This window comes from Malurus melanocephalus, unplaced genomic scaffold (assembly GCF_030028575.1).
Source record: "Malurus melanocephalus ecotype Western Australia unplaced genomic scaffold, MMel_1.1 scaffold_16, whole genome shotgun sequence".
NCBI classification, from domain to species: Eukaryota; Metazoa; Chordata; class Aves; order Passeriformes; family Maluridae; genus Malurus; species Malurus melanocephalus.
In genome coordinates this window covers 2,298,368-2,317,489 of record NW_026623248.1, presented here as the reverse complement: position 1 = coordinate 2,317,489, position 19,122 = coordinate 2,298,368, and the positions used below count along the sequence as shown (strand labels likewise).

General features: G+C 36.9%; 1 protein-coding gene across 2 annotated transcripts in view; it reads left to right on the top strand.

Moving 5' to 3' along the window:
- The window catches only part of LOC130585316 (xylosyl- and glucuronyltransferase LARGE1), a 273,505-nt gene that overhangs the window by 71,311 nt on the left and 183,072 nt on the right, over positions 1-19,122 (top strand). For both annotated transcript variants that reach the window (XM_057385770.1, XM_057385761.1), the window contains one exon: positions 6,189-6,375. In XM_057385770.1, the coding sequence (XP_057241753.1) occupies positions 6,270-6,375 (106 nt within the window). In that variant the 5' untranslated portion in view covers positions 6,189-6,269. The remainder of the gene's footprint in view (positions 1-6,188; positions 6,376-19,122) is intronic.

The following is a 19,122-nucleotide window of genomic DNA, read 5'->3' as shown; positions in this document are numbered from 1 at the left end:
AAAAGATTCTTGTCCTGTTGACCTCAGATTGTCTTATTCCTTAATAACAATTTTTGAAGTTGCAGGCTTTCTTTCTTCCGAATGAAAATCTAGGCTTGAAARSAAAAAAGAACWTCATTAGATRTGTATGTATACATATATATATGTACATACAGAAAGGAGAACATGAAAACAAAAAAGGAAAAAATATATTACTTATTTGCTTCTCTTCATCTGTGACTACTGTACTGTCAGGAGAGATTCCATTCCTGTGATGCTGTTGTTTRCAGCTGGAACCTTCTAGAACACTTTGATTAACAGGGCACTAATAGAATTTTCCTTAAGCCACAGCACRTACTGAGTGAAGATGTAAAAGATGTCAATCCTGCGTGTCCTCAGAGCAGTTAGCATGGCTCCAAGGCAGAACTCATTTGTGCTGTCAACTTGGTGGCTGTTTTGTCTCTTACAGATAGGACTGCTTTCTTGTAACTAGTTGTGAAAGAAAACATTTGGTAGCATTTGGAAACTCTACTGTGATCTTACTTTAAAGTGGCTTCACAGAAATTCTCAGGTGAATGCTGAAGTTGAGTGTATTCCTAATCCTTCTTTAAAGTCATGATACCATAGGATTAAGAAGTCTTGTTTTGGGGTAAGGTTCTCCAATGCCAAGGAAATTCAGAGTYTGGGAGCAAAAGGAACCTTAGATTTGTTTCTGTAGTATGTTTTTCTAGATGGAAGAAGAAGAGGTTGATGAAAGAATAGGTGGCATTTTGCTATTCCTGTTCTAAAAACTTGAGAAATGAATACATTAACTTGGTTTTGACTGCAATACAGTTAATTTTATTCTTAGTAGTTGGAAGAGTGCTGTGTTTYGGATTTAGCATGAGAATAATRTTGATAAYGCACTGATGTTTCGGTTTTTGCTAAGTCACGCTTACTCAAACAGAATGATTTTTCAGTTTCCCATGCTCACCCAATGAGGAACTGCATAAGAGGCCAGGATAGAGCATGGCCAGGACAGCTGATCMAAAGGCCAGAGATAYATTCYATACCATATGACAAMATGCCCAGTGTATAAACTGGGAGAGTTATCTGGAAGGGGCTGACTGCTGCTTGGGAACGGGCTGGGCCTTGGTCAGCAGGTGGTGAGCAACTGTATTGTGCATCACTTGCTTTTTCTTGGGTTTTATTCCTCTCTCTCCTGTTCATTACAATTACTGTTGTTGTTGTTGTTGTAATAATAATGGTGATGATGATAGTAATAATATTTTATCACATTTCAGTTACTAAGCTGTTCTTACCTCAACCCATGAGTTTTCCCCTTTTCTGATTCTTCTCCCCGTCCCACTGGAAGGATGTGGGGGGAGTGAGCTAAGGGCTGTTTTGTACTTAGTTTCTATCTGGATTTAAACCATGAAAGTTAATTGAGGTTTACTTAGATAAAGATTTACCATTTATTTCTTTCATATTTTATTTMATAATCTTGGGTTTATACTACACCCTGCCTTTATGGTACCAAACTTCTCTTTAATATTACAATGTCATGTGRCAACCAACTTCCATAATGGGAATACTGCAAAGCTGCGAGATAAAATCTCRCTGTCAAGCAGTAAACTCATTATAACCCCTCAGTAGCAACATTTTTTAAAAAATCTAGCAAAATACTGCATAAGATACTGCTTTCTTACTTTATGTTATTTATATTTGAAGTCTGGCAGAAAGCTGAGAAATCTCTCATAAGGGACGAATGCTTCATTGATACAGAGCCAGGGGAAAAGCTTTACAGGAGAAATTGTTCGTTGACTCTGTGACTGTAAGTGTGGAAGAGCAGAAAGAATTTGATAACAATAGTTTAAAAAACACAACAAAGCTAAGGCACAGGAYTGGGATATAAAAAGTTTTAACTGTATATATTCATTTTAGTGGATCTGAAAACAAATGGAAGATTACTGGGAAAAGATTMACTGTAACAAATGCAAAGAAATGTTTGAAGCAGTTAGAAAAGCTTTTTATAGTAGATTGGTTACATATACTTAATTGTGTTTGATTTTTTTTTCATAATTAATTCCATTGTTTTACTGAACTCCTGCTGAATGTCTCACATAGTCGAGTTGTCTTGCATAATTAAAAAAATTAAATATATAGAAACTTAATATCAATTTGATTAATGTTGTGCTACATACTTTAATATATGAGCTGCTCATACTGGCTGAGGGCTGCTTCATGCTTAGCTGAGGAGATAAACCACAATTTAAAACAAAGAAACCACTGTGATAACTTAGTGGAGTTAATGGAAATATTTGACTTTATGTGAARTAAAAAAGGATATGTAAGAAGGTGATAAGAAAGGTCATGTTGTAAGAAGATCATAAGTAAGTCTTTGTAATGAGAARCCCAAATTATTTTAATTCCCACTGTGGCCCTGCACACAGGCATTGTCCAAGCTGATGGTGTTTTGGAGCACTGTTAGCAGCAGTCAGAGGTGAGCTGGCCTGAGGTCACAGCAGTCTGTGGAGCTGTTCTGTGCGGAAGGTTTTATAAATCTTGAACTGGTGTGTTGTAGAAGCGTAGAGCAGCAGACATACTGACAGCAAGACATAACATACATGATGTACATACAGCTAGTTTTTGTGGATATTACTTACTGAATCAGATTTTATAAAATACAGTTATATGATGYTCTTGGAGAACAATTGGAGACCAAGGTAGAATAATATCCTGCAGTGCATGCACTTTTCTGTATCTGTGGCACAAGCAGAAAATCTGATTGTATCTGGAGGGGTGAAGCTGAGACCATGTTTTAAACTGCAAACACAAACSTTCCTTTGACTCTGGGTCTAATTTTGGTCTCCCTTGCTTTGAGATAAACCCAGTAAGGATGGGTAAAGTTGCAGATGCTCATTGTGACTCAGATGTACCTGAAAATGCTCATTGTGACTAGATGTACCTGAAAACATTAACACTGAGCAACAGATAAGGAGGAACCACTGGCTGTTTTTTTGTTCAGAGTATCACACCTGGAATCTGTGCTTATGTGACCAGTTAGTCCTCCATCCTTTGGTTTGTTTTTTTTTTTTTTCTGATACATTTCATGCTTTGTATTTCTGAGTACAGGTGTTTAGTTAGCACTGCTGTTGAGACTGAAAACTATCATGAGGAGCGCTGCATGGCTTTGTGTAAATGAAGTGAACCATTTTAGTGTAAAGATGAATGTAACTGGCAATGTCACATCCAAAGTAGCTTCAGTTTTAGCTTGTACCATGCAACTGCTTTCTAAGAGCTTTCAGGTAGGTGACAGATTCATTAAGAATCTGACATGAGGAGTAGTGGAGATCGTAGGAGAATTCTGAAAGGCAGTGTTAAGCTCATATGGCAGAAACGTGCCTACTGTGTTTTGTGCTCAGTGCTTGGTCCAGCCAGTGCTGAGAGTCACTTTTCTTCTATGGTGAATGTCAATCTGGCACCTGTTGAAAAGAAAACCAAGTCAAAAGAACTGCAATGTCTTCTTTCAATTCATTTGACAGTGGCAYATTAGGTAATATTGTTTCTGAGTAAAGCCAGTCGTGAATACATGATTGAGTCCAAAGCTCTTCCTGTTAGCTAAGGACCTTCATTACCATTCATGGACATTTTATGTAATTGCTTGTGTAAGGGTTGCACATGATGCATTGTCTACTTTGGCGAAAAGTACTCAGCAGGTGCCGTGATTTTGTGCACTAAAAATGAATATTTAAGACCCAGGGGAAGCTATTCACAGCTTTGGGGAGGTGGGGAGATAGTAGAAGCATAATTTAAAGTAGTTTATGGCTCTTTTAAAGCACTATTAAAAGAAATATCTCAACATTTCCTAGGGTGATTCATCACAAGCTGACTTGTCTGTTAAGGATTTTCCCAAATGTTTTTCTAGTTAGATAAAGGATACGCATGAATGTGCAAAACGATTTGGCTGTTTAGTCTGAATGATGACAATTTGTAGAAAACTGAATTTGCCACATTCCTATCTTTCATTTGCAGCTGAGCTGGGAGTTCAGTGTTGTTCCTTATACCTTTTTGATTTGTTGGGATATTTTACATCCATAGGGCAGAAAAACTGGATTCCATCCTCCATATCAACCTATTCAGTAACTTAGCTTGCATGGATATTTAAAAGAGTRTATAGGAAAAAATCAAACTATATCTGAAGTATGCCACCACAGGATGAATTAATCCACTACCAGCTCCAGACTTCTGAGTCTGGGTGTCATTGCCCTAAAAACTTGTATCAGCACACTTGTAACAGCATGATTCAGAAACATGTGGTGTTGACCTTTACTTTGTTACCGCTAGTTTTTACAGGTGTCATTGTGGGAGCAGTATCCGGCAAGTGCATGTTGCAGTGCAAGATGTGGCTGTTTGCCAGTGACTCTGCTTGGGAGTTTATATTTTCTGAGGTTTATTTTTCCATGCACAGACTGATGTCAGTGGTGCATGTGAGTACATTTAAAGAAAAAAAAAAGGAATTCCTACTTAAAATAAGTGATTCTGTGCACTTATACATGCTTATAAATACAGAAGCCAGGGAAATTATCAGTGTTTTTCAAGTAGACATGTAAAGGACTCTCTTCAGAGTAGCTGTACAAGCTATGTGCTATAACGAAAAGAAATGAAATGTAATCATTATCCAAACACAGTGAATAAAGATAAGAGTTCTCCAAAATTTATCTACCAAATGCATGTCTCTGTCTAACACAGAGTGACTCTAATAGCACATTGTTACTATTAAGTCTGCCCACATATTTTGTGCAAAATCTCTGCGATGAGGCATTCATTGCCTTGAAAAGCTGACACAATGGAATGCTTTTTGTGCTGGCTCTGGACAAATTATAGTCCATTTTATCAGTTCCAAGGTCAGAGTACTATCATGGCTCTTAAACTGTAGTGCAGTAAAGTGGGCTGTATTGAATGTTCAAGGAACAGCTGTAAGTTTGCCTGATTACTGCAGCCAGGTATCTCCAGCACCAGATATTTTTGTCTGAACCTATTTCTTCTGTCTACATTCTCATTTCTGCTGTAATTTAATTTCAGAATTGATTTTTACTGCAATATATATGGAGTTGTAGAGCTAAGACACTTTCAAGACACACAGCAGCCATTGTTAATATGTCACTGTGGAAATGCTTTCATTGTTTRTCTCAGCTCTAGTACCAGTTTCAGCATAAGTCAAAGGGCACTRTTATTAAACACCTTGTACTGTCAGAATCTGTGTTTCTTTCCCTATCATTCTTGTAGACCAGTTCTATTCTTAGACTTGAAAAACATAAGCCCTTTCACACAAAACCTGAACTAGATTTGCACGTACTTAATACTTTCCTTTTCTAACTTGTCTACTACTAGCCTTCCCTTCCCTTTCAAAAAGAGCTTGCAATCAATGTAAAACATTTTTTATGCCCTGCATGCCTGCACTAGTGGGGGAATATTCACTGTCCTGTGAATAAAAATCATCATATTTTTTTTTCTTCTTGGCCCCCTGTGAAATGCAGAACAGTTATTTCAAATTAAGATCAGATTTATTTTTTTTCCTTATAAAAACTGTGTTATTCAGCAGAATCCATTTCTCTCATGGCATACAACCTAAAGCTCCTCTGTGAATAAGGATGTTTCCTTGTCCGTTTTGCACTTTCTCATTTCCCCTTTTACACAGCAGTTCATCAGCATTGCTTTTTAGTTTGCAGAGTGGGTCATTTCAATAACATTCCCCTACCCCCAAACTTTACCTTTCCTTTTYCAGTTCACTCTCTAGAGTTCACGACCAACTACAGACAGATCACTGATTCAGTGGTGTGACGTCTGCTCTTTGGGAGCAGGTGAAGGAATGTGGGTGGCTTTCTCTTACCTGCCGTGGGACCCCAGCACATGTGGGCATCAAAAAGAGTTCCTGTAGAGTAAAACGAGGGCAAAACCACAAATAAAGCTGTCATCTCTTGGTTAGATGGGGYTTAGTGTGTATTTAGGTGATATGATGTGATTTATTGACTTACTGTCTTAATCTGACTTCTAAAATTTGTTTTGTTATTAAGTAGTCATGAATAATTTTGAAATGAGTACCGCCTTGCAATTGCGTAGGTTTTTTTTTTAGCCCTGTTCTTTTAACCCTGTAGGAACACTGACATAGTCTATAACTTTCTGTAGAGAGATAAGCTGTTGAAATATCTTTTTCCTTTCATTTTCAGGGAGTAATATGTGGGAAGCTGTGGACTATTTGCTTCCGACATAGGAACAACATTGGGTTGGGAATCTGCACTCCTGAGAGAATGCTGGGAATCTGCAGAGGGCGACGGAAATTCCTGGCTGCCTCTCTGACCGTCCTTTTTGTCCCAGCCATTATGTGGATTTATCTGTTTGCTGGGAGTTTTGAAGGTAGGAGAGGAATAATGGCTGAGGCGGGGATGGTGGGATGTTGAATGACTCGTATCTGGGCAGACAAATGCAGATCAGTCATCTTTGATTTTATTTAAATAAATCTCATTTGGCTTGCATATGAAATAGTTCCCAAGGTGCACATTTCAACAAAGGGCCTTCCTTACCATGTTTTCACTGCTGAGAATGCTGAGTTAATTACTGGTCGTAGTTACTTGGTTTTCCACTCATCCTTGAACTTTGAAAAAGTGCAACAACTCTGCCCCACCCAGTTCACTTAATTTCTTCTCTGTTATTTTCTAATTTTTAGTAGTTATTCTACCCTATTCCCTGTAAGATTTTTAACGTCTCATTTCAGATATCCTGAACACAGAAAATCAATGAAGCTCTAGATAACGTTTCTTTGTATAAAAGTGGTTTGTATCCACATCYATTTGACTGTCAGTGGATTGTTATAGTTGGAATATCTGTCTCCATCTGTCTTTAGAGGAARTCTTGCAGTTTATAGGTACATTGACTTGCAGTTATGTAATAAGGACTTTTTATAACAGGACTTGGAATAATCACTTTGTCTTTTAAATTGCCTGTCTGATGAAGTTTATTTTTCTGGCCTTGCAGAAGTACAGCAGTAATACTTCAGTTAGGTGAGCTTTGGAAATTCTAGCTCTCCTGGTTTTTGCTGCTTTGTACCTTTTTTTTGTTTGATTGTTTTGTTTTGGAGATGGAGCATTTCATGTTGGGCAGTAGGTATGTTATTTTGGCATGAATTAAAAAAAMCATTCAGCCTTTGTAGGTACTTAGCATGCGGAAAGGTGTTCCAACCTTGTAAAAACAGTTCAGACACTAGTTTGCAGTCTGATAATTTTAAAAAGGCAGTGTTTAAAGTGTCTAGCGTCTTTCTTGTATCCTTGACTGATGATGTGCTTTGTTTCAAAACAAAATGTGTTTCCAAATTACAAGTAAGAACATGTTAAGATTTTCAGTGTGTGTTACATATGATTCTGAATTAGTTATATGCCATGTATAAATATTTGTTTATGCAAATTTATTAGAGTAGTTAAAATTCTACCTTAATATGCAGTAACTCTGTGAGCTCATTCTAGAATGAAACAATTGCAGGATTCATGTGAAATTGAAAATACTAGGGGTGCTAGCTGCATACTTAAAAATAATGATCTGGCAGTCAGAACAGTACTGATTTTGTTTGATTTTTAAAAGCTGAGCAAATGCAGATGTCACCTTTTTGCTTTTAGAAGAATATTATGCTGCTTTGTCATAATGACTATTTTAATTGTGTCCACAGTTGATAATACCATGGTGTTTTAAATTTCTCTGTGGGTAGAATCCTTTGTTTTTACAGAGAACTCAATACAAATCTTGAAATTTGCTGCTACGTGGTATTTGAAGTGATTTAAAGCTCTCAGTGTGAATTAATCTTAAATGCAAAGCAGGCAGCAAAGCCCATTACCTATTACAAAGCATTGCACTGGAAAACCTGTGGAAATTATATAGAGTTAGTAACTTTTGCAGTTATTTTTCTGTATCTGTTTTCTTTTTGTCTTAATTTTGGAAGGGGAATTATTTAATCTCAGTTGGTTAAAAAATGAGGTTAGTTAGATAGATGTTTATTCAACTGAATAGTAGCTAGCACTTTCCTTATCTTGTAAATGTTACAGTGTGGGGAGCCAATTTAATCTTAATTTCTATCTCAGTGCTGATTGTCAGAGGCATTTTGGGGAGGGGTTGCTCATGTGCCACTTGCAGGAGGCAACTAGGAGAAGATGGGTGCAATCGTTTTCTCTGGGGAGACTTTGCTGGAAGCCATTTCATAGATGGTCAGCAGGAGACCCCCAAGGACACTGCACTCCCCAGAGACATTCTCCAATCTGATGGCAAAAGGTGTTCACCAAGGGACTGCAGTGGAACATTGGACTGAGCCAGTGGTCTCCTCCTGGGAGGAGCCAGGGGGCATAAAAAATAACTGCGTCACAGGGGCTTTTTTGTGTCTTGTCTTTTGGACTTTGGAGCTGGGGCTTTTTGAGTCAGGGCTTTTGGATCTTGTGTTTTGCTTTGGCTCCAGTCTGCTGAGGTTTGGTTCTTGCTCTGGTCCTAGCCTTTTTTTCTCACTTCTTGCCCTGGCTTTAACCTTTGGTTTTTCCCTTTTTGCCCTGGCTCCAGCCTTTTTGCCCCAAGTTGCAMCACAGGAGATTTAGATCAAATATTAGGAAAAATTTCTTCCTGAGGAGGGTGACAAGGATTGAAACAGGCTGCACAGGAAAGTTGGGTCACCATCCTCAGAGRTGTTTAAAAGATATGTAGATTGAGKCACTTAAGGACAAGGCTTAGTGGTGGACTTGGCAGTGCTGGGCTAATGCATGGACTCAATGATCTTAAAGGCCTTTGCAGTGCCTTTTACAGTCTTGATGTTGGGTGGATTCTGTGGGTCATTGATAAAAAGATTTAAAAGAATGAGTCATAGAACAGACATTAGGAATTCCACATGAAACTGACTTCCATACAGAGCATGAATGAGTGACCATCACCGTTTGAGCCCAACGGTGATGTTTAGTTTTTTACCCATCTAGTAATCCACCCATATAGACTATAAAATCCCAGCTTGGATGCAGGGRTACTGTGCTTGAATTCAAGGGAGGTTGTATCTACTGGTCATGTATTCAGTCATTTCATCACAGAAGGCAGTTGGGTTGGTGAAGCATGATTTAGTGAATCTGTGGTATAATTATTGCGCCGCCATGCTTGGAAATGTTTCTGTTTGAGGATACGTATAATGGTAAAATGACCTTGGTCTTTTATTCACTAAGTAAAAAGGTTGACGCAGCTGAGTTGTCACAGGAAAAAAAACTTGTGGGGTTTTTTTGGTTATTTTGCATTTTTTTTCTTTGTGTGTTTTGGGGCTCTAGACTCAAATGTCTCTGGTACAGTATCTGCAGTGCTGTGTCTGCCTTATWTATTCTTGATGTAATTAGGAATTACATAACTCATCCATATGTTTATATCTAAGAACTTAAGTTACTCATTTGCCATAGCATGGGAGTAGGATCACATTTAGAAACCCTTTCAAAGCTTCGTTTGTGAACCTGTAATATAAAATACCCCTTACTGCAGTCAGTTCCCATGTTMTCCTTTTTAAACAGTTTGTAGTTCYTTAAGACASATTTTATTTTGGATTTTRTTTCCTTGTCAGAAAGCACATGGCACCCTGCTTCTTCATGATTGTCACTCAGACACTTCCAGCGAGACCCTTCCCTTTGACTATTCATGTGAAGTGGTGTTACCCARGCTGTGACAGCAATAGCTACTAAAAGCCTCATTAATCATGTAGAAATGTCTATTAAGGTTATGAAGTAGAATATTAAAGATGATATTGAATATTGTATAGCCTTTGAAYGTACCTGATTAGTGTTGTTTTTAATAATGCACAAGGACAGCGTAATTTCAGTTATCAGTTACTTTGGATGGAAAAGCTAATTGTTCCAAAATTCTTAGATTATATTCAGAAGACAAAGTAATAGAGTAAGAAGGGTGGAGTGCATTTAAAACAGGGAAAAAGAAATAATCAAATAATACAAGATGAATTTTTATTAGAAAGAAAATAGCAATTTCGCTAACTWGCAGTAGCTCCATAAATAGCTTAATTTTCCAAGGTGTATGTAGCAGTTTTCTATCCCACTTACCATGAAGGTCATGTAAAATGGAGATTTGGAACTGCAATTTGACCATGCTTTCTAGATTACTGATTCCTCAAAAAAAGAAGGAAAAATAATTAACTGTGGTTGTGTGGCCTCAGCAGATTTATAGTCACCTCCGTTTCGACAGGATGAAAATACCCTTGAGTTAYCAGTCACTGTGTGGTGGATCCACTTGAGGTTGAAAGCCCTAAAGTATGTGTGTGTGTAGGGCTCCTGTGTAGAACATATTTCCCAGGAAAGAAAGAGCCAGTAATGTAACCTAAAGATGAAAAACTGAAAAGTTGTGTGAGATTCTGTAGGAAGTCTGAGGGAAAGCCTTTGACTCTGATTTTTTTTTTAACTGCTCAGGTAGCATTTTAAAAAACAGAGCCTGCCTTCTTTCCTGGGACTTGCTTTCCTTGATTGTCTTCTTTTCACTCAAGTGCTGGGTAGCTAGCATTCCCTGACAATTCATTTCAGTCAAAGTCATCTGTATAGAATGATTGAAGGCAAAGCTGGCAAACACCTCATAAAATACAAGAAAATAATTTGAAGGAAGGCTGCAAATATTCATCTTAGTATTTAAATGGATTCACTTTGATGCTGTTCACAATTCTTTGTGTGTTTCCATAAATATACTAGTGAATATGTTAATTGGGAAGACTGTCTATGGAAAYAGTGAATATCCAGTTGTAATATTCATGGGACATAGATTTTGAAATTATATTTGTGAATACTAGAATAAAAAAATGATTCTGGGGGTTCAGCTTTATCAAATTAAGTGCCAAGAGTTTATCACATGGTCTATGTGCATGATGAAAACTGACTGAATTTCTAATGCTTATGTTAAGTTGCTCATAGGAAGAGGCAGACAAATAATTAATTACTAAAATGTCTATCAGACGCTTGCAACTGATGAGCAAACGTCAGAAAATAATTCCTTCACAGACAATGTGATGAAAAAAAGGCATGAAATCTAGAATTGCTTTTTTTTATTACATTTCCTTTAGTTGGCCTAAATTTTTTCTGGTATGTGTCTCAACAGAATTAAACAAGAAAATCCAGTATCCACTTAAAATAGAAGCTTCAACCTTTGTATTGATCCTATGTTTTTAATAAAGTTCTGAGAAAAGAAGTCCTGAAAGGGTGCCTCTGCCTATAGTAAGGGTGTTACTGTGATGAGTGCCTGAACAGATTTACAGGAGGTGTGTTTCAGTGAATGTTGGCTGTCTTTAGTTAAAAAGCATCCCCTTCATTTCCATTCTGGAGTAATGATGGTGGCTTACTCCTTACTCACTTTCAGGTGATAGASAATTGTCACTTAAGCACCTCTATCTCTACTGCAATCACTGTACCTTCCTAAATGTTTGGGGATCTTACAAGAGTAAAATCAATAATGATAGCAAAGATCTCAGGCTTATGTGAAGTTTTGTTGTGTTATCCTGGAAAATTTAGTGTTCTATGAAACCCAGGTGATTTGGTTGTACACAATGCTGATGGAGGACCAGAAGATCCATGCTGTGAAAGCTGACTCTCATTCTTGGCTCATCATCTTTAACCTAGAAGTGAGTGATCCCATTTTTATTTTGTTTTACAGACTTGAGAAGCCTTATATGTCCATAAGAAAAAAAAATAGTAAGTGAATATTGAAAAATAGAAGTTTTGTTCCATATTTTATAAATAAACAGTCTGCCTGTGACTGTGACTACCTGTACCAAAACAAGAATGGCCCTATGGCAGGAATATTAGACAAAACATACAATGGTCATRAGAAGCTTTTGGAGGTCAAATTGTGGAGTTAATGAGGAGCATGGATTGTTTTTTCTTCTCAACCACTTTTTCAATCAAACTTAGAATTCTGCAACGCAATTTTGTCCTTAATTAGTAAGGTCCACTCCAGCTTAGCCCCTAAATGCTGAAGTCAGTGCTGTTTTTTTTTAGCTTGCCAGGAATTCACATCCTTAAACCAACACTCTGTCATCTCAGGAGAAGCCATGATTCAATCTTGCAATGGCCACTTCTTTTGTCAGTGTACTGTCCCAAGTGAAAGCAAGTCCACCTTGCTTTTTGGAATTCCAGTACAGACACTTTTTTCTTTTGACGCTGATATTTTTAAGTACATGCTTTCAGAAAAGTAAAGTAAGCTGTAGGCTTACTTCCTTTTTTCTCTGTATAGTCTCTTGGTTGGAGGGAATGCTTCTTTGCTGCTAAACACCAGTTTTCTCTTGGCTTTCTTTTTCTAGAGAGCTCTTAATTTGTCATTTCTGGCAGAAGCATAAAGGTCAGAATGAAAAGGAATCCTTTGACAGGAATGAGGCACCAGCTTCTTTGGAACAGCAGCTAATTCTGAATATAATCGGTGGGTTTTCTCAAGTGTTTTRTTTCATCTTTGTCTTCCTCCTTCTTTGGACAAACTTTTGGGAAAAATGCCGTCTATAAAAGTTGAGAAAATTTCTTCCAAGAAGAAGGGACATCTGGATGCCCAATTTCTGTTAGGACTGCATGGAAGACTAACAGCAGAAGAGCTATTTCCTTATTATTTCTCCTCTGTTTCAAAGATAGGTACTTACCAACTTCATGATGAAAACATGTTTTTAGTAGAAAACCAGAAAAGTGAGATGAGCTTAAATGTCTTGTTAAAGAAAACCTGAAAAACAAACCCTAAGAAGTAGTGTTTGGCTTTTTGAAACAAAATGTGCAGTTATAARTACACCAGAACTCCTTTGTTGCTGGAACTAATGTAGCCTGACTGGCTGTGATTGATGTCATGCAGCTGATTGATGTTGAAGTTGCTTTTCCTACAATCAGGGCATTTATAAAATCTAGCTCCCATATGGATCTCCTGGTACCTAAATAAATCTTGAGCTTATGCTGCAGTGTATTTCTCAAAGGTAGAATTTTTGGCATCTCTCATCTCTCTCTCTGTGTTCCTGGCAATTGCAGAAGCTCCATTACCTCTTACTTATTTCCCTCCAACAAAGTAATTTTATATTAACCAATCAACTTTGGGGGTAAACAGGCAAGCAGGCCAACAAATGTATATGCATAAGATGAAAATATCCCTGAAATAAGGATGCTTTACAAGTGTGAAATGAAAATTTTGTTTTTGATTCCCAGAGCAATTAATTTGGTGGGTGGATTTTTGTGAAGTTTTTATATTTAAAATTTGCAGGATATTTTTCAGATCAGGAAAAATTTGAAAGCAAAATCTGTCTTGTTAGAGAGAAAAATTGCATCTGCAGTGCCTTCCRGTACTTTGAAACTTACATTTTGAGTATTTATTTAAATGTGTGTAATACCAGAAGGAGTTAAGTTCAAAATAAATTCAAATAATTACTTCCCACATCRTGTATGGTCATTTGTATGTTCTGCAGAGTATGGTCTGGAATGGTTTAGAAAAAACAACAGAGTAGAAAGGTTGATATCCTGTTATTGGGTGGATGTGTTTTAGGTATGCTTAGCTTAATAATACCAGTGTCTTCAACACATCTCTTTTATTCCCTCCATACCCTTTTCAAACATTTTTCAGATGTGACAGCCATTGAATTGTTCAGCTGAGTAATTATTTCCTTCCCTTGAAGTATTACCTCTCYTGTGTGGCTTTGTGATTCTTGTTTCTAGACTTGAAAGAGATTGTTTTTTTTTAAATTTGTCTAGATATCCTTGGACTATTGAGTGAAATGCACAACTGACTTCAAACGCATAATCTGACAGCATTCATCCTGGTTCACTCAGCTTTTTAGATACCAACAAAAAGAGCAATAGTTGATGACCTGGAGACTGATATTTTTTTAGCCTGAGATTGTCTTCCAGTTTGACCCTGTTCAAGCTGTTTGAGCTATCCTGTGATGATTTTTTCTAACCTGTGGTATGACTGCCCTTTTCTATATAGTTCTGTGAAATGGTCAGAGTCCAGGGTGTAAACATCAAGGTTTTAAACATCCTTCCTTTTTTTTTAAAAAATTTTTATTTTTATAATTCTGTATACCTTTGAAACTGCTAAATGTTTGCAGAGATGAGGAATTAGGGGGAGAGAGCTTAAAGTAGTGAAGTTAAAATTACAAAAAAACTAATTCATGGAATTGTCACATTTTCCTAAATTAAATTCACAATCCAAAGGGGATTGTGCTTCTGTTCGGCGTATTTACTTTAAAAAAATATTTATAGGCCTAGTAAAAATATTTTACTGTATAAATATAGTGTTTTACAATGGGATACTTTTCCCAGTGAACTTGTAATAATGTCTATACCTATTCTAAAGAAGCGTGAGATGTGCTCTCTGCATACTGCTTCATGAACTTCTTTAAATGCCCAGTGAAATCCCCATCACCTATGTTTGCTTCTAAACACCTGGAGTCGCTCACAAGCTTGGAGTTGGTAAAACACTAAAATCCTGAAAAAAATTGAAAACCAACGATGTATGTCTACAACAYGAACTGAAAGCGTGATTGTAGCACAGTCAGCCCTGCTGGTGTTGGCTGTTGTTGAGCAAGCACAGGGACTGCCAGGGGCAGAGATGCACCACTGGGAGGAGCAGAGGAAGCCTGGGAAGCTTGTGCACTGTTTTCCAGTCRCTGAAACCTGGGCCCCTACATCATCAAACTGATTATTGTTCTTCCTAAGCAGATTAAACCCAATGCAGTTATGGCTATTGGTGCTACAGGATCTTCATTTGGCTCTCTAGACACAGGATTGAGGTTGTCATGGAGTGGTTTAATATCAAAGAATGTTGCATACCATTTGTGTAATATATGGAGGATTATTTCTGGAGCTGGAATAAAGCCATAGCTAATAAGATAGAATTATTCTTTTATATTGRAAAGCACTTGAACAACTTGCTGGAATAAAAAATGTGAAAGCTATCTGTTTCTTATGTGATTAAGTAGAGTAAAAAAAAATCCCAGAGTAGTTGCATTCTCCCCCACTTTTTCTTCCTTCACAATTATTCCTGTTTTATCATTCACCTTTCCTTGTTTACATGTCAGTATATCTCTCCTAGAGTAGTTACAGCAGTCTTTGTTTAATTTGTGTTCCACAATGGCCCTGACAGACAAATTTGTAGATTCTTCTTAAAATTAAACCACACAATTACTGATGTTTTATGGGCTTGTGAAGATATGTAGGTTTTTACCATCAGAGTGACTGTTAACAATCAATGTCTCTTACATTTTGCATAGTGCAGGCTGATGGAATTGACAGAATAATGTTGGCTGGTAATTCCTTCATCTGACCCATGCATTCTAGATCCACCAAAGCTTTTCTTCTAGCTAGATTTCTGAACTTGATTTTAAAGCTGGAGGAGGATTCTAGCACATCTCTGAATAAATGATAAATGAATAAATAACATGTTTTAATCTCTGTCCAGATATTTCTGACTTCAAGGTAAGAAGATGATGGGGGGAAAAAAACCCAAAACCAACACAAATGAAAAAGGATCATTTTAGCAGTTTCAGTTTAATGTAAAATAAGCAATCATGATTATGAGATACTGCAGTACATAAAGTGCACTGCAAGAAATACCACCCTGAGAACTGTAGATGAGAGTGCTACAGTGCTACAGTTATCACAACTTATAGCTGTTTAAAAGAAGAGATAAATTCATAGGATAAGTGCTAATCTTCCCATAGCTAATAGAAGCTAGTTATCAGGATGATCRGTTGCCATCCCAGTCCAGAAAAACTAATTTCCCAAGCAGAATATTTGTTTTGGGCTCTAGCTTACTATGCCTTTTCAGTTGTGAAAATTACCCCTTCAGAAAGGATCAGATCACATTTTCAGTTGCAGGTTAAGAACGTTTATTAAATTTAAGAAAAAATATTTACTTGGGCATTTATTTGGCAACCAGTTATTCAWGGGATCAGGGCTTGTAAACTTACACTTTATCAATATCATATTCTCAATTCTTCAAATAAAACATAAAATCCCGATAGAGTGTTAAAGCAGGGAAGATTTCTCATCCATTTTTTTCCCAACATGAAGACATTTAGCATTCTAGAATCATATTGAAATCATACCACCACTTAAATATTTCACAATCAGTATTTTTCCTGCCTGTCATTGGATTTAATTTAACCTAACTCTGTGATTGTGCTTGTTAACTTTAGGAAGAATAATGTTTTCGGATTAATGAATGCTGTAAAAGTCTGCWTTTCATTCTCTACTAATCAAACTGTTATAATGCGTGTCTCAAGAGATCTGTACTGACTTTAGCAAAAGATTCTTTTGCTCTGAAATGTAATACACACAGAATGTTTTCTAGTAGTATTAACTATAATGGATTTAGCTATTTCACCTCTTGYTTCAGTGCATTACAAACCCAAGGGTTTAAGGGAAAAATCTCAACAGAGAGGTTGCATTTTGTAGAATATTCTTATAGGAACCAAATTTAAAAATCCATCTGCACAGCTACACATAATTATTGGTTTCCAAGGAACTCCAGCTAACTTTCTTCAAAGGTTTGCCAATATACRCAGAGGTAAGTACGTCTGAAAATAACAATTATCTAACTTATTTGAGTTGGGTGAAGGTATTAGTTGCTTGTTCATGCACACTTGAATGGAGATGTGATGAATTAAGTGGACTTTCCTGTAGAATGCAAATGCAGTCATTTAACCAAACGACTGAAACCTACTATTTATCTCCTTTAAATTGCRTGACTTTGTTTGCCCACGAGCTGCCTCATAGTAACCTGACTTCAGAGTCGCTGAAGCTTCATGCTGTTTCTTGCTTTTAAGAGACTTAAGAGCAAAATGTACCTCTATCATTTGTGTCCCTTTTCTCCTCTCCCCAATTTTAAGCATTTGCATATGCCCCCTTTCTCTTCAGCTGCCATACTTTTATCTCAATTACCTTGCTTTTATTAATAGCAAAGATTAAGCAGTTTCAGCTCATCAGAGTAGAGATATTAATCATCATCAGACCCAATGAGAAGTTTAATTTTCCGCTTCTCTTTTTTTCACTAAGCTCTGGTGGCTGTCACTCGCACTGCTGTCTGCGGGACATTTAATAATCTGCTTCTGAAGATGCATTTCAGTGGTTTCTCTCCTTTTATTTCCTCTGTCAATCTTAGTGAATTTCATCATTTTAGGCTTTAATTGAAGACCACTGTGAGATGGAGAGAAGAAAGCTATTTCTTGAACAAAGCTAGTTCAGGGACTCAGGGTTTTTGTTGTATTCAAGAAGAAGATGGGTTAAATCAAGATACTGAAAACTATTGAAATTGTTGTTTTGGTATGTGACTCGCTACCTGTTCCCCTTGAAAAATTCCATATCTTCCTGTCCTCGGCTTGTTTATACACATTTATTTGTGCCTCAAAACTGTGGTTAGATTTGCAGTGCAGTATGGATGATGTAGAGCACACTGAATCAGAGGATGACAAGAAAGAATCCACATTGAAAACTTCATAAAACAGCTTCCAAAACGACATCTGTACTAATAAAAGCACTCATAAAGGATATTATACTAGTTGACATAGCAGTAGCTGTTTAAAATGGCATGTCTCTTAGACTGGCACAAACTTATCTTACAGAGAAGCCCTAAACTTGATAAAATTATTTTCTGAGATTATGCTACTACTGTCATCTGTTAATTACAGTGAGAAAATGAAGTACTGTCTATATAGATGTTAATGTGCAACCCACATATCCCCCCTATTTCAGGGGTTTTATCAGCTTCTAAGTGGTTTTAAAAGCAGAAGATCTCCATTAGGAGCAGCAGGAAGTTACAGTTTTCTAAGTTAGAGAAGGACAGATCAGTCTAAAACGAGGCAACAGATGAAGCTTAAAAGAAAAATGGTTAGTCTGCTCTATGTGTCAGATGGACTTCATGCAGTAGTGGATTTTTTTGCCTGAACAGTCAGGTTAATTTGATTAATTTGAACAGCACATCCTGTGAAAGCACTCGAGTAACATTTTAAGCAGTTCCTAAGTATGGATGCTTGCCATTCTTGCCTTGCTAGCTGCAGGTGCCTGGTTTTGAGTCAGTGTTTCTCCCGTTTGAAAAACAAGCCCCTTCAAACTTGAAAAGGCTCAGGTTGAGCACCCAAGAACTTTTATCCAGCATCTCTCATTACCATTTAAAATCTCTTAGAAAATGTGTACTTTTCTAGACTTGGGAAATTTATTTATTTATTCTGTCTAGCCAGGAAGACTCTTGTGTAACTGCATTATTTCAGCTACCTAAAAGACCTCTGTTCTACATTGCTCACCTGGGATGAAGCTTGGAACTTCAGCAGGCCTCTTAAGTTTTCTAGTCACAGAAACTTACTGAGCTGTCTTTTGGTCCTTTAAAAAGATTTTTTTTTTCTCTTAATAGACAATTTTTCACCTTGGGGACTAAAGCCACAATAGACTAATAAATCTACACATTAGATTAGAAAAAAATTAATTAATATTACACATCACAATTGCTACCACTAAAGAAAGGACAGAACCTTTTCTACCARCAACTCTACAACAAATAGTACTGTTTTCCTCAGTTTGCCTGATAATTTATTTTGCAGGTTGATTCAGGGGAGCCAGATCTAGGATATTATTWTCAACCTGAAGCAAAGCATAATGTTAATTCTGTGGGGACAAAAAATCACACCATACTGCAATCTATGAACATATGTGATGTGCAGAGGAGGATGAGACATGTAATTTCCTTTATTTTTTTATTAAGGGCCAGGCATTGCTCTGGCAAATAAATTGTTTGGGAAAACGTTTGCATATTTAAATAGATTTATTTTTTTAATAGGTAAATAGTTGTTTACCTTACATATCCATCAGTACATTACAAAGAGCAGAAAGACCTTCTATTATTTGAATATTGTTTAGAAATATTCTGCCAGGGTCCTGGTACATTGTTTGACTGTATGTAAGTAATAGAATAATCTGAGCCATTTTGGAACAGGGGATGCTTTTCTGTTAATTACTGTTTGATTGTACAAAGGATACAGGAGCTGTGGTGGAAYAAACTAGTTGAGGCAGACAAGTAAAGGAAAACTTCTACTGGTGGAAAGATCATCTGTGGTAATTTTATGTGGTGCTTGTTGGAAGAATCAGATTTTCAGCAAGT